The 14,941-nt window shown below is 39.6% G+C and overlaps 2 protein-coding genes across 5 annotated transcripts in view; one reads left to right on the top strand and one right to left on the bottom strand.

Annotated features, from left to right (window-relative positions):
* The window catches only part of ASB7 (ankyrin repeat and SOCS box containing 7), a 31,111-nt gene extending 30,709 nt beyond the window's left edge, over positions 1–402 (bottom strand). For all 3 annotated transcript variants that reach the window (XM_080350998.1, XM_080350997.1, XM_080350996.1), the window contains exon 1: positions 257–402. The gene's annotated coding sequence lies outside the window, so the exon portion shown is untranslated. The remainder of the gene's footprint in view (positions 1–256) is intronic.
* Positions 403–617: 215 nt separating this feature from the next.
* On the top strand, positions 618–13,660 carry LINS1 (lines homolog 1). Of its 2 annotated transcripts, none has more exons than XM_080351548.1 (7): positions 618–688; positions 4,786–5,353; positions 5,454–5,543; positions 6,737–6,878; positions 7,134–7,724; positions 11,009–11,189; positions 12,152–13,660. In XM_080351548.1, the coding sequence occupies exons 2-7, from the start codon at positions 4,946–4,948 to the stop codon at positions 13,068–13,070; spliced, it is 2,331 nt and encodes a 776-aa protein (XP_080207674.1). In that variant the 5' UTR covers positions 618–688; positions 4,786–4,945; the 3' UTR covers positions 13,071–13,660. The 2 variants fall into 2 exon arrangements, with proteins under 2 accessions (XP_080207674.1, XP_080207673.1); XM_080351547.1 differs by having other exon boundaries at positions 626–688; positions 4,810–5,353.
* The last annotated feature ends 1,281 nt before the right edge of the window (positions 13,661–14,941 follow it).

Here is a 14,941-nt window from a genome sequence, read left to right as displayed (position 1 = left end):
CGCCGGGAGGGGTGGCCTGGAGCTTCCCCCCCCCCGCCCCACAGAGACAACAGGGGCTCGGCGCCCCCTCCCGAGGGGGGCGGTGGGGAGGGGGAGACCCCTCGCAGCGCGCTGAGAGGAAGCGGGGCGGAGCAGGCCGGCTGCGAGCCCCGCCGGAGGGGCTGCCCGGCAGCAGCGAGGCCACGGGGTCGCGTTCCCCCCACCCCCAGTGCGGGAGCCGGAGGGCAGCCGGGGCTCCGCCGCCCGCGGCCGTTACCTGTCTGCCGCCGGGAACGGGGGACGAGGGGCCGCTGCGCGCCCGTGCGCAGCCGCCCCCCGCGCTGGCGGCGGGGCGGGGGGAGCGGCGGGGCCGGCCGCGGGAGGGGGCCGAGCCGTGTGGGGACACTTTGCACCGAGCCGCCCCCCTCGGCTCCGCTGCGGGGTCAGCGGGCAGGGACTGACCTCGGCCGCCGCCAATCCACTGCCTCCGCGCTGGGCCCGCCCCCAGCTGCGCGTCGCCGCCGTGTTTTATTGGGCGCCGGGCTGACGGTGCCTCCGCCCATGGTTCGTCCCCCTTGCCGTAAGGCGTGGGAGAGAGGGAGTGCTTTACGACAGAGGAGGGGAAGGGAAAGGGGGCGGGAGCGGCGGCGGTTCCGGCGTTTTGACGGAGGAGAGTCGGGCCTTACGGCGCCCTGTCTGCCCGGGGCGGGTGAGTCGCAGCGGTTGCCTAGCAGCGGTTGCCTAGCGACGGGAAGGGGAGGGGCCTGTGTGCGCGGCGGCTTCGGGGTGACTAAGCGAGGCCGCGGGCTTCCAGGTCGGGGGGAGGCGAGGGGCGGGGCCTGGAGGAGAATGGGCGGGGTCTCGGCGGCAGCGAGCGCGAGGCTGTGGACGGGAAGCGGGGGGGTTGCGAGGCTGAAGGGAGCCGGGCTGAGGAGGCGCGGGCGGGTGAGGGTACACCGGGCGGCTTGGGGCGGCTTATAGGTGGGCCTGGGCGGGTGGAGGAGCCGCGCCGGTTGAGGGGCAGGAGCGGCCTCAATTCGGTGCTGAGGGGAGCGGCGGCGCGGGAGGCCTCGGCTGCCCCTCAAGGCCGGCGGGAGGGGATTGTGGAGGATGGTGAGGGGGAGCGGCCCTGAAGGCCGGGATGCTGTTTGGGGGCCTTTTCAGAGCGAAGCGTGGCTTCTAGCGAGCTCTGCCTGTCACGAACCCAGCGCTGGCGTTTCTGAAGGGCCCATGTGAAGGGTACAATAAGGGGGACAGCGAGGTCGGATCGAGTCCATTTAGTCCTGTCTCTGGTGGCTAAAATGCTCGCAGAAGGGCAGATAGAGTATCTGGCATCCTTAGGTGTCAAAGTTAACAGTCAGACATTGGGCAGCTCGCAGCAGAGGTTATTTGCAACCTCTGCAGGAGATTACCTTATTTTAGAGGCGTTTATGGTATTTCAGCACTAGAGTGGAAGCATATCGTGTATTGAGAGATGAGCCTACAGAGTCATTGCAGGTACAAGTAGTCCAAAGTGTATTTTATTTCTTAAATGGTCCAACATTGCATTGTAAGGAGATCCAGAGCCTTCAGACTCAAACCCAGAAGTCATGGACTGTGGTCTCATTTTGCTTTATCTGATTAAATTTTTAAATGAAAATAGTGATTTTTTTGGATTGGATTTGAGTTTTCTCCCAGTTACTTCTCATGCAATTAGATTTTTAATAGTGTGTATAACAGGGGAGGTCTAATACAGGGATTTAACTATAGCTTTCTCTATTCATGCCTCTTCATTGATGTCTCTGAGTAATCATGTGTCATCGTAAGCCATTTGAATTGGTATAAAAAGTAAAATGCGATATCAACAATGTTAGTCCAGTCAAATCAATGCTCTGCAAGACTTCGCGCTAAATTAAGTATCCCACCTTGTAGAAATATACATGTTTTATAAGTCTGATTTAGAATATTCTGGAGGTGTTTGCAATCACTTCTTTGGTTTATGATGGTCCTTAGACCTTACAGGCTTCAGCTGCCATCTGAGTTTTCATCTCCAGTTTTTTGTGTCCTTTTCCATCAAGTTTCTTCTCTAGTTCTGTTTGCAGCTTCACATGACTTTGGTTTTGATTTTAAAGTACTGCTGAAGTAGTCATGAAAATAAGGTATAAGAAAATACTTATTTGTGCTTTTTTTCTATATAGTTTTACTTTCCATCTTTTGCCTGATCAGTATATATATATAAGGTTTTTAAAATTGTTTCCTGTGGCTTATGCAGGACTCTGACACTGGGAGGCGTTACCTTAATTGTTTTTTAGACACTGTCATGAATAACTGAAATAAATAATACAAGCAAGGATTGGAGTTTGTAATTTCTTATGTATGTATGTGATTGTTTCTCTTTACTCTTTAGTCATTGTCTGACATTTTCCCCCCACTTTGAATTAAATTTCTTCAAAATACCCCCCTCATTTTGTTTCCTTTAATTACTTCTATTCATGAACTTTTGTCGTGTGTGAGACATACCTTATAGACGTTGTGAAGTGTTCTACAAATTAACGTTGAAATATAAATTTCTTATGGTAGGATCAGGGAAAACACAACCGATATCATGTTGTGAAGGTAAAATCTCATAGTGCATATCCTAGAGGAGTTCTAAATGTTTCTGCTTTAACAGCCTTGCTGTGTTGGATGAATTTGTGCATGAGAAATCTGTTCATTTACTATGTAGGATGATAATTCAAGTTGTTCTTGAACACAGAAGTAAATGTGTTCAGATAGTTTTACTTTACTAGGTATTCATTTAGGAAGAAATAAAACTCAAAGATAGGAACAAAAGCTGTATGAAATATTCAGAGTGATTTGTGGAGACATTTTACAAGGTTTCAGGTCATAAATTTCAACCTCAGGTAGAATTCCAACTAGATTCTGCAGAAGAAGAAGGAATTTACTACCTGAAGTATCAGATTTATTCCTAACATCTGAAATGTGGAATATGGGAAAGGATGGGGGAAGTGTTCTTAGTTCTGTCAGGTGAGGCACATACTGTAACATTTTGGAGTTGTCAGGTCAGCTGTTGCTCAATGTGTCTTTAAAAATACCACACCAGAGTGAATTGTAGATCACTCCCTGCAGGCAACTTCTTATTCTCTAATTTTAGATTATCTTCTGAAGGAAATGCTGCCCAATGGTGGAAGAAGTGAAGAGTCTGGGTAGCATGTCTTGGTCTACCCCTAATCCTTTGTAGCTTTGCAAAGCTATTTTGTCAGTACGTACTTCAGTTGCAGTTAAACAAATCAAATTGTAAAAATGAAGGTGTAGTTCTCGATTTTTTTTTTTATAGTGTTTTAAAAACTTGTGAAGATTATAAACCAAAACAAAGTTGCTTGTATACTGAATTGTATCATTTCATTGTTTTCTAATCGACTAAAAAAGCAATAATAATACAAAATATTTGGTATGATGATAAATGCCGTTGTAATTGTCAGGAAGATCTTTAGAGTTTCTAACCAGCTGGGAGGCTGAGATGTCTTTTTCCATTGATAAGAAAGGGGAACATTTAAATAAAAGCCAACTGCAGACAGCTGGCTTCAGGAATCTACCTGGAAGTGTATCTGGTTGATTACACCAGACTTAAAAGCAGGGATCCAAAAAGCATGCAAAAAGGAAATTCTTATCAACAACATAAGCTCTGCTCCTAATTTCACAGTAGATAAAGGTAATGAGTTTGGGATTTTTTTTTTTATTAAAAGCATTCTGCGTAGAGAACATGTTAAAACTGGCCTAAAAAGATAAATATTACAGACTAGCATCAGTCTTAATACAGACGAAAAAGAAACCTTGATGTTCTTAAGTATATAATTTTGTTTTCTGGGGAGATAGAATATCTATCTAGCCATTTGCATAATGGTTAGAAAAATGTGGGTGCTTAGATTCTCACACTTTAAAGAGAGATTTGAGTTCTTAACAGTTCTTTTTTAAGCTATAGTGAGTGTTCTGGTGTTGTGACTGAGAGCTATGTTCCATTGACGTGGTGATAAAGTTTGTGGGGTTTTTTTGCTTTAGATACCTTTCCTGAATATAGCTGAGCATTTTTATTGGATCTTAATAAGTTTTACACTTTTTTGTTTTTAAGTTTTTGTTTTCTTTTATTTTTCTAATTTTAAACTTCTCAGTCACTGGACTGTTGAGACCAGCCCTGTGGCATTCTTGGTCCTTTGCATTATCTGAAAACCTGTTTTGGGTTTCAAGATGTAGGTGCGCAGAATGAAAGTTCTGCACTTGTAGACGTAAAGGAATTCTTCGGTCATCCTTACTAGATTAAGAGCCCAGCTCTCCCCTCCTGTATGTTCATACTGTTCACCTTGGGCCTCTGTGCAGCAGAAGACAAGACTTGTCCTTTGGTTTCTGGAGTTTTTTTTGAGATGTGTTGTGATATCCAGCCTTAGTGGAACAACAAACATTGCCAGTGCAGGTGAAACTTTAAGTTGAAACTTTGTGCCTGCTTTTGGAGGAAACTGTGCCCGAGGACATGAGGTTTTCATAGTTTTGTTTGATCTAAGTTCTCTTATCTTTCAGAAGTAGTTCTAGTAATAATCATCTTTGCCTTTGTTAGTTCTAACAAGTTAATGTTGATGTCAGTAGGATAATGTTGGAACTGTAAACTTCTTCATGGTGTGGCAGTTCTATTATTTGAATGTCTCACTGGGACAGTTTTGTGCAGCTATCACTTGCTGTTGATAAACAGTGAATTTGTATTTTCAAAGTAAGTTTAATAATGGTAGTATTAGCTGTAAAAATATGTCTTTTGTATCTTTCTGGTTATCTGCTCAGTAATACCAAAATATTTATTTCTAGGTAACTTAGAAGAGAAGTTCCTAGTGATGCTTCTGTTTCTATTACTGGACAAAAAGAACTTTGAAGCTGATTTGCATTGACCATGAATAATCAATGAAGACATACGGCATTTTCTGGAATATTGACTGTTCTCATAATGAAGATCTCTCTTCTGCAGCAGATGTATAAGGATGTACTGGTAGGCCTTCCACTAGCAAAGGAAAGTCGTTATTATGCCTCTTTACTTAATCTATGCATTGAGCAGTCACCAGGAGGAGACGAATCATGTAACTGGATGCATTTGTCATCTACTAATGGTGGTACTAGGAGCCATCAGGACGCTGATATGCCAGATGCAGTTGTTCCTACAACAGAAGATATATCAAATAGCTTCGCAAACATGAACTCCTCATTCTCTCCAAGAGAAGTGATGCTTCTTCAGTTAACCTTGATCAAGATGGTGGTTGTTAAAGCAGAGTGCCAGGAAATTGAATTTAATATAAGACAGAAGTACTGTGAAATCTTTGTCCTTCTTCTGAAAGAGGCAAAAATTGACTCAAATTTGGTAAGCTTTTATAAACTTGTGAAAGATTTTTGTGAAATGAGGGGGAAAAAAAAGAACAAGGAACATACCTTAGATATGTTTTCTTTCTCCATGTCTGCAGATTTGCCTGCTCGGTAGTTACGATCAGCTGTTATCTCACATGGCTTCAAAAAGTTTAGCGTCTGTTGTGTATTTCCAGCTGAAGGAAGAGGTGAGTATAGCATAACTTTTCACAGCTTAAAAAAGTGGCTTAGCGAAAATGTGCCTTCAAGTTGTTCCATTTGACTCTAGAGCCAAGTTCTTGAAGTGCTTATATGGCACAAAAGTAGTCACCGAGTTCTGTAAAATCTGAAATTAGTTCTAAAGAGGCTCCTTTCATAAGGAGACCCACAGAGCGACATCAGAACTGCCCCTTTCCTGCATGTCTACTCTGCTCCAGCTTTCTGAAAGACACATCTGCTTTTCAGCATACAGACTGTCACTCCCCTCAAAAGGCCGCACAGTTTCATTGAAGTGTGTTTAACTCCAGTATGGGCAACAACCTGAAGGTTATACAAGATAATACTATGTGATAGTTCTCCCATAAAGTGTGTCTTAAGGGACTCTGGGCTGGAAGTGATGGATAGGAAAGGTATTTAATAAATATCCCAAGAGAGTATTTCAAGTGTGTTAGGAGTGGCATGGAGTGTAGAAAGAAAGGAGATCAGATGTGTAACAGAAGTTTGTAATGTGAAGTAGAATGTCTTTATATATAAACATCTTGAATTTTATGAAACTATTTTAAGGCAAAATGTGTCTAGATGACATATTCTGTTTAAGGTTGCAGTACAGGTATTTAAAAAAATAATATCGACTATCAATATTTTTATGGTTACTTGAGATCTGTTAGGTGATGCAGTAGATAAAAGTAGGTAGTAACCTATTGAAAGTTGATCAAATGCTTTTCTGTATTTTCTTATTTGAATAATCCAATTACTTAATTATTTTTTTTACCTGCTGTATATTTGGTGAATGTGTATTGTAGCCTCCACAGCAGCATCTCTGGGTATAGATTTCTCTCAGAAATAGGTCTGTAATATTTCTTGCAAAGTTGTCTGGGAATTATGCATTCAGATATGGTCTGTCTACAGTACTACCTGATTTTTGGGTAAAACATTAGGAGGTTTGGTTTTCGCTTTCTGGAAAATACAGATATTTTCTATCTCATGCATATGCATCTTCGTGTTTGTAAATAGAGGCCTGTGTACTTAACAGGCACTAGACAGATGTATTGTTTCTACCTGCGGTTTATCTATGCTTACATATGAATCTTTTTAATGTACAATTTTTAATTATTGTATTACTATTTAACTTGCATAGCAATTGTAAAGCATACGTGATTGGTTTTTGAACTTCTTTTCTTAGAACACATTAAATGTCACCTGGCTCAACTTTAGTTTGAAGACTCTTTCAGGATTCCCTCCAAATACCCAGGTAGCAGAATGTCTGTGGACTCTTACAACTATTATCAAGGACATACTGAACGACAAAGCTGTCCCGAAAGCAGGTACTGTCGCTGCATGTCGATATAGCAGTGCCCACCAGGGGGAGGAATGTTCCTTGTGATCTCATCTAGAGCAGCTTGGCTGAAGAACACCTAGTTTCTTACTTACAGAGAGGCTGACAAAGTACTGTTAAAAATGTAGTGATTTTAACATGCTTCAAACCTGAGACTAGTCACAATTGCCTGTTTTCTGCTTATTTGATGATTTAGCTGACAGTATTACACTCCAACACTGTAATGTTCTTCTCATTGCTGTAGGTATTTTGCAGAAGTTGTTGGCTCCTCTTGATGCTGTACTTGAAGGATTTTATAATTCCATTCTGTTCCATCATTTTGACAGTCACCACTATTCTTCACCTTATTCTGAAGCTACAAACAATTTGATCAGTTTTGTAGATCTGCTTGAAGCACTTTTGGCTTCCAGAACTGAATTACAACTACCACTCAGATGCCAAAGAGTGTTGTTTTTGAAAGTTTCCTACGTCCTGAACCTCATTAGCTCATCAATTCATTATTTAATCAAGAGGAAGCTCATTATGCTCCTTAAAAAGTGTGTCCTTTACAAGTCTAGAGAAGGTGTTAAAAGTGGATCCCTGTTCTTACAAACTCCATCTTTATATGAGGATATGCTTACGCTGAGTAATGCTGTTCTTCAAGTTGTGAATTTGACTTGGTTTAACCAGATCCCACTCAGTGAAAAGACCAGCTACTTCGGAGGCTGCGAAGCTCTTCCTGAAGAAGATACTCAAGGTGGTTCTGACCAAACTGTTCTCAGAGCCTTAAGTCTGGTTGTGCTTAAAGCACTGGAATTCAAATGTCAGAACTCTGCTACGGAAGCTGAAATCAAAGGTAATAGTCTCTTTGAGGTTTGTTAATTAAGCTTTCAGATTTTGTAGTCACACTTCACTAATACTGTGAATAGAATTCAGCTGAATTAGTGGTGGTGGGAGGGAGGAAAGAGAAGACCCACCCAGAAAACCTGCTACTGCTGTTGCTGTGTCCTACCTAATTAGTTGTTTCCTTTCATTTGATCCTGTTCTTAGCCCTGCAATATGGAGGGCTTGAAACAGCTGTATTTGGGATTGAGAACTTTTCCTGTTAAGAACACTTGTTAATATTTGAAATAGTTGAGCCAGCTTGGGAACACCAGGCTCTTCTCCAGTTGGAAAAGAAGAGAGCCCATAGCACAGCATCTACTTTATGCAGGGTGGAGAGCTAAAAGGAACAGCAGGTAACATTCTTTTGTCTGTGGAGGCAGACCTGCAAGTACCATTATTTTGGTTGAAGGTACCAGGCACAAATAATGTAATGGGGTGAAAACCAGCAGTTGTAGAAGAGGTAAAAAATAATTAAAGTGTAAAGTGAAAGACAGGAAAATTATGGGAGTTGGCAGAGGTTGGTGGTTGTGTTCTTCACCCTGACTTATAGGTCTAGTCCTTAGAATTAGTAGGTGTTAAACATACTTTTCATACTTGCTTGCTTGAGCATGTTTGTTTTACTGAAGAGATTAATTAGATTAATAGAAGAGCAGACCTGGCTCCTGTGCTGGGCCTGTGCCACAGGCAGGCAGTGGGATGGCGAGGGAATGCAGTGTAACTTGCGTTCCTGACAGGAGAGGACGTGTTGCTGTGTCAAACTGGTAGCCAGTTATTAGTCGCCTCCTATGATATAATGAAGTACAGGGGTGAGGCTTTTTGCCTGAGAAACTCCTGAAATTCTGTTTTTCCACTTGCCTTTTTATCTCTGAGAAGCATATGATACGCATCTTCTGATGCTGAGCTGTGTGAATGTGGATGTACAAGTTCTCTCATGGAAACAGCTTGCTGGCCCTGGGTTACAAGCTCCATGGCAAAAATGGAAAGGTAGTTCTGAAGCAGTTTCTAATCAAATACAAGTGAGAATGGGTGTTCCTTACTGTCAGCCAATTGGTGATATGGCAAAAACTAAAAAATAATATATAGTTTTTAAACAAGGATGAAGTTTTCCAGCATTTTGAATATTTTGAGGCATTTTAATACAAGTTCTAGATGTAAATATTTTACTTCTTATATTTCTACATAATGTAAGAAGCCTAAGATCAATTTTTAATTAATCGGATTGTGTAAAAGAACTACAAACTTCTGTGATATGGCTTCTGATGCTTTTTACAGATTTTGGAAGATGTTACATATGTGATGCCAGTTACGTTCTTGTAGTTTAAGTATTCGTAGAGAATGTTTTACTTATGGCCCACCTTCTGAAAAAGAATAGAGACTGAGATTGTCTGCAGACAAGCGAATAGAAAAATGTAGGTTAAATCTATTCAGATGCCTCTGTGGAAAATCTTTCTCAAAGAAAAAAAATTATCCTTTCTTTTCCAGATTTGTGACACAAAAATGAGTTCTTTAATTAGATTCAAATACTGTCAAGAGGGATTTCAAGTTGAAAGGAATGGTATTTCTATTTTAGTGACATTAAATTAAGTGATTAAAACAAGCATCACAATGCTTTAATATGCTAACTTCCCTTCTGGGAAGTTGGTTGATCTTATCTTTTTTTTATTAACATGAATTACAGTGGCTTAACTTTAATTCATTTCAATTTTCAGAGTAACTTCCACATAGCTTTGATTTATAGGGAAGAATCTCAGTCTGAATAGTAACTATTAATAACAAAGATAATCTGCTTTTCCTATTATTTGCTAAGAGGAAAAGCAAATCTTAAATTCAAATATTTGAAATGACATAATGATGGGTTTGTAAGTAAAATTGATTCCCATTTTGTAAGAATTTGTTTTCGAAAGTGGTAATCACTTTATACGTATGATGCAACTGTGCTCTTTAAGCCATAGTGTACTTCTAGCAGTATTAGAGTTCTTACTATCTTTGGGTAAAGATGTATGTCACTATTTTTTTCTGTTTTCTAAATGTTGAACGTATGCTGTGTTACGTGAAAAACTGGTATTACATTCAGAGGTAAAGAACCTTTATATAGTATGGCATTAGAATTGAAGAGGTAAGTTTCTTGACTTAAGGGAGTCAACCTGTCATATGACTAGGAAGTTATTTTTATGAGGAAGCTGCTGTGCTAAAATGAGATAAATTATGAAGTGCTTTTCCCATCCAGGAGTGCATTGTTCAGAGGGAGGGGGGAAAACTAAGATTTGCAGGAAAAGTTCTGCTTACATTAATCCTTCCAGCAAGGATTTTATACTGTCTCTCATGAAGGTACCTTTATCCCAAGCCTTTGTGTATGAAAATGTACATAATTCATGAAGAATTTATTTTATAAAAAATACGGCTATATTACAAGCCTCATACTTTGTTTTACTGTAGAAATGACAACTTATTTCCATCAACTATAGATCACTGCAGTTGATTTCTACAGTGAATCATCCTGAGGTGGGTTTAGCTTCAGTGCTGTCAAACATTACAACTGTAGTATTATATCCTATGGGAAGAACTACCTGAGATGAAATCTCAGCAAAGTGCTCGCATTGGATCATTACATCTGTGGCATTGACTTGATTACAGTTATTGTGCTTTAGTTTGCGACATACTGATGAATCTGCCTAATTGGGGAGCTAAAGGAAAGTATAAATCCCAGCTGTGTAGATATAGTCATATTTTTTTTAGGTTTCCTGTGCAATTTTTGAGGTGTAAACTTGTTTGTTAGTCAAGAGGATTCACCCTGTTGTACCCAGAACTTCTTAGGTCCCCTCTGACTACTCTTCCTTGAACTCCAAGAAAATGAAGAATGCTGTTAGATGAATAAATTGTGTCCAAGGACAAGTTTTATCTGTCTTGGGGGCGAGTTCTATGCCTAATAAGTAAATTAGTTTTCTGCAGGTTACTTACAATTGTTAACATTGGCATGTGAACACCAGTATGTTTAGGGTTTAATAGAGTAGCCATTCATGTTGAATTTAAGGCTAGGTAACTGCTTATGGTTTTCTGCAAAATATTTATTGATTTCTTTGGTACCAGGAAGCAAAAACCAATGTGTAAAATTTGATGGTTTGTAAGTCAGTTGAGCTTAAGAAGGATGAATGCATTCATGAACTCCTATGCATTGTTCATTTAAAACATAAAAAGTGTATGTAGTTTAGTAACTAAAAATGTATAGCAAAATTCATAGTTACTTCTTTTTTTCAGGAGACTTTCAGAGTTCCATGTCCCAGCTATTGGTATTCTGGAGGAGTCATCTGAAGTCTCTGCCACAGTCTCACCCAGTTGTACATCACTGTGAATGGCTCTCCTTGATTTTCATAGAGCAAGATGATGATATGTGGGAAGCTGCAAAAGCTTTATTACTTATTTATTTAAAATTGGATAGGTTAGTGTACATTTTATTTGACAACGCTATGAAGAATTGTAATTTAGCGAGATTATTGTGATGTTTCCATTGATTAATTTTGTGTAAAGAGAAAATATTTTTAAAAACAAACAAACAACAAAAAAACACAACCAAAAGAACCTCAGGACGACATAATAATATGTGGTGTAATAGCTGTTAACTTTGATAATTTGATTGGTTTTTGGATTGAAATGAGGGAGTTATGCAACAGTTTATTAGTAAGTATCTTAACCTGTCATTCAGAATAATTTACTTCACAAGCCAAAATAGTGGTAAGATGCAGATAAAAGGCAAGACTGTTTTCTTTCACTGCTGACAGTTTGAAAATAATGTGATTGTCATTAAACTTCAAGAATTCAGAGACTTCTGGCAAAGTGTCTCTCTAAGGCTTAGGTCCTGTTAATTCTAGCTAGTTGGTAAAAACTGTTATTGCTAACAAGTGAAATGTGTTCTTCATAAATTTGTCCTGGACATTCACTGCTTCATTGTTCTTTAAATCACTATACAAGGTATTGTCCTAATTTATAAAAGGTCCCTCAAGCTTCAAATGTGAAGGTATTGCAAGTAGTATCTTAAATACACACAGTTCTTCTTAGACACCTAAATAAATGTAGGACACTTTATTCCAATGTGCTTAGCATCTTGAAAATTTGTATCCAGGTTTACAAAAATATTAAAATAACAAGTCATGGATTGCATGTAACTTTGTTTATTCCAGAATGTTTCCTAAGGAGAAGTGCTGTTTAAGAAGGCCTTTTTTAAGTCCCTTGGCATCCTAAACTGTCTGATCTCTCAGCCCCACCTAGGTCATTCTTTCTTATTCCAATATAAAAGCTTACTTTTTGGTTTTTGCTTTTTGACACAAATTTTAAAAGAGCAGGAATAGCATTTTCTGGACATACTTCCATTGAATTTAATCCGTTTCATCACTTGCTTTTCAGGTTCCAGCATGATGCTGCTGATAACTTAATCCACAAAGAGGAAGAAACCTGGAACTTTCTTACTCATGCAGGTGGATATAATCCTCACTGTATCTTTTTATTTTTTCTAGAAAAAATTGCATTTGATTCCACAGTATTACTAGATTTTTTGATTTCATCAGAAACTTGCTTTCTGGAGTACTTGGTAAGGTACTTAAAGCTTCTTAGAGAAGACTGGCAGCAGTTTGTAGAAGTCTGTAACCATTTTGATACTAAACATGGCACTTTTCAATCAGTTTCTTCTGTTAAGCCACCCCATGAAGAAAAACAAAGCTGCACAACTGATGAGAGTTTGCAAAATGCTTGTTGTGAAGGAGAACCACAGACTCTGAGATCTTTGGCTTTTTCTCACGACTGTGTAGTGTTTACTACAGATCAAGGTGATAACGAAGTTGCAGAGTCTAACCAGTCCAACTCACTGATGTGCACTGATAGTGCATCTCTGCTGCGTTCTCTTCAAAGCCTTGTTAATTATGACAGCTCAGAGGAGTCTGAATTAGAATCAGATGGAAAAGATTGTTTAGTAAATAGAAAGCGGGTGCCTTTAAATAATGAGGGTGAGACAAGGGTGAGGGAGACTGGTTGCAGCTACTCAGGTGATAACCAGAATACACTCAAGTCTGAAGTGTTGCCTCTGAAACAAGAGAGATCTAATACCTCATCCTGTTTGACTTGTGTGGTGTCTTCAGATAACATCATTCCCCTAAGAATAATGTTTTACAAATCAACAAAATGTTTGGAAGAACTTCAAAAAGCTATTTCTAGGTTGCAGAGAAGAAATCTTTTCCCATATAATCCATCTGCATTGTTGAAACTACTGAGCCATGTGGAGAAGATCAGTAAGAATATGAATCCACAAGAATCTAAAGAAGAGTTCTAGTCATGTTTTGACTGCTACACTGAGGATCGTTTCCATGAGATTAATGACTTCTAAAGCTCGTGCCTCTCACACTTGTCAGTGTATTTAACCTGAAACAGGATAAACCTGATTTTTGGTTAACACCTTAAAATCTGCAGCTGCCTTCAGTGACGTGATCCATTACTTAAGGGTCCTAGGCTTGTTCATGGTATGTATGTCAGTGTACAGTACATAAGGATTAGTTGTTAGGTATTCAAAATTTGATAATGATTAATGTGAAGGCATATCAACAATACATGATACTTAAATATTGCCAAATATAGTTAATGTTATTCTATATATGAAGTCACTGCCAGATGGGTGGTGATTTATGGACTACAGCACAGTTTTAGTGCAACACATGACTGCTTAGAGGTTGAACTAAATAAAATATTTTAATTGGGAACAGTTTTGGTGTTTATACTGTGTGTTTGGCATTGGTACTTTGCGTTAAGTGGACATTCGGTTGTGCTACCACAATCACAATAATCCATGCTGCACTTTTCTTGGCTGAGGTGCTTAACTGATGTCTAGGATGTACTTTTTTAAACATTTACTGTTTGCCTGATTGAAGTGGCAGTGTTATCATTTCACTGAAAATTTGATTTAGTTTTTCCTAATATTTTATGGTATATTCCTTTAATTACAAGAAAAGGTAGATGTGGGTCTAATGCATATATTGCTTATTTATAGAACATTTTAGTAGAGCATTGTATCTAAAATCAAGCTTGGGTAATGCAGAAGTGAAATTCCAATAGAATTCCTCACATCCATTACATATTTTATATAAGTATAGAATATACTTAATGAATGTGCTAAATCAGAAACAGAAATTGTCTGCAGTATGGTAAGATGAATGTTGAGTTTAAATTCTTACACTTAATTATTTTATTATATCTAATTTGAATAACCTGAAAAGTAAGTGTCTTAAGACTTTGCCTGGGGAGAATTAGTTCAGAACAGGAGCCAAACCAGTGTGTGCACTTAGCAGGAAGCCACCTCATGTTGGTACGCTTGACGTGCAGCTCGTGATGATCTGACAAGGGTTGGGTAATGGGAAAGTACTGACGACAGGGACTACTGTAGAAATCTCAGGCCTCCTCAGAACTATAAGAAGCAGTTTTCCTTTTAGGATTGTCTCTTGAAGGTAAGTGCTCTATTCTGATTGAGAATCAGGTAAGTTCTATCTTTTAAATAGCTATTTAGTGTCAAATAAAATATGAGTTAAGATGAACAGTCCCAGGAGTAGATGACTCTGGCTCTGAAATCTCTCTGGCCATCTTCTAGGTTAGCCTTGAGCTCAGAACCAGTGGATGAAAACAAGGTGAAGCTTATGGGATAGTTTAGCTGGAAATTATAGTGCTCTCCAGAGACGCTTGAATGGTATGAATTCTCAGCAGGAAGGTTTGAGCCTCAGTCTTATTCTTTAGGATGACAGCTGTAATCATTTGGCAGTTACGCAGGAAAGAGTGACCCCTTTCACTGGCAGGTAGGAGATCTGAATATTCTGTGCGTTCCTTGTACTTGAGTTTCTTCCTGAGATAAGTTTTGTGCATAGGAGTGGGTGAGAATGTCAATGAATGGAAACTGTTCCGTTCATGTGTATAGTTACTTTAGCTAAAAACTGATCTCAGAGTTGTCCGGGGCAGAAGAATGCCTGGTTTCTCTTTACTGGTCGAACTTGGTTATGCTCGATGCTGAGTTGCTTATTTCTGCCAGGACTGGGCATGTTCAAAGATGCCGCTCTAGACAACTTGGGAACTATTCAGTTCAAACAAAGGAAGTGCCGTTGGCAAGGCAGTTGAGCAAGAGTTTCTCAAAATCACAATTTTAAATGTAGGTAGGTAGTTACA

This window comes from Nesoenas mayeri (assembly GCF_963082525.1).
Source record: "Nesoenas mayeri genome assembly, chromosome: 11".
Classification (NCBI taxonomy): domain Eukaryota; kingdom Metazoa; phylum Chordata; class Aves; order Columbiformes; family Columbidae; genus Nesoenas; species Nesoenas mayeri.
This window is presented reverse-complemented; position numbering and strand designations above follow the sequence as displayed.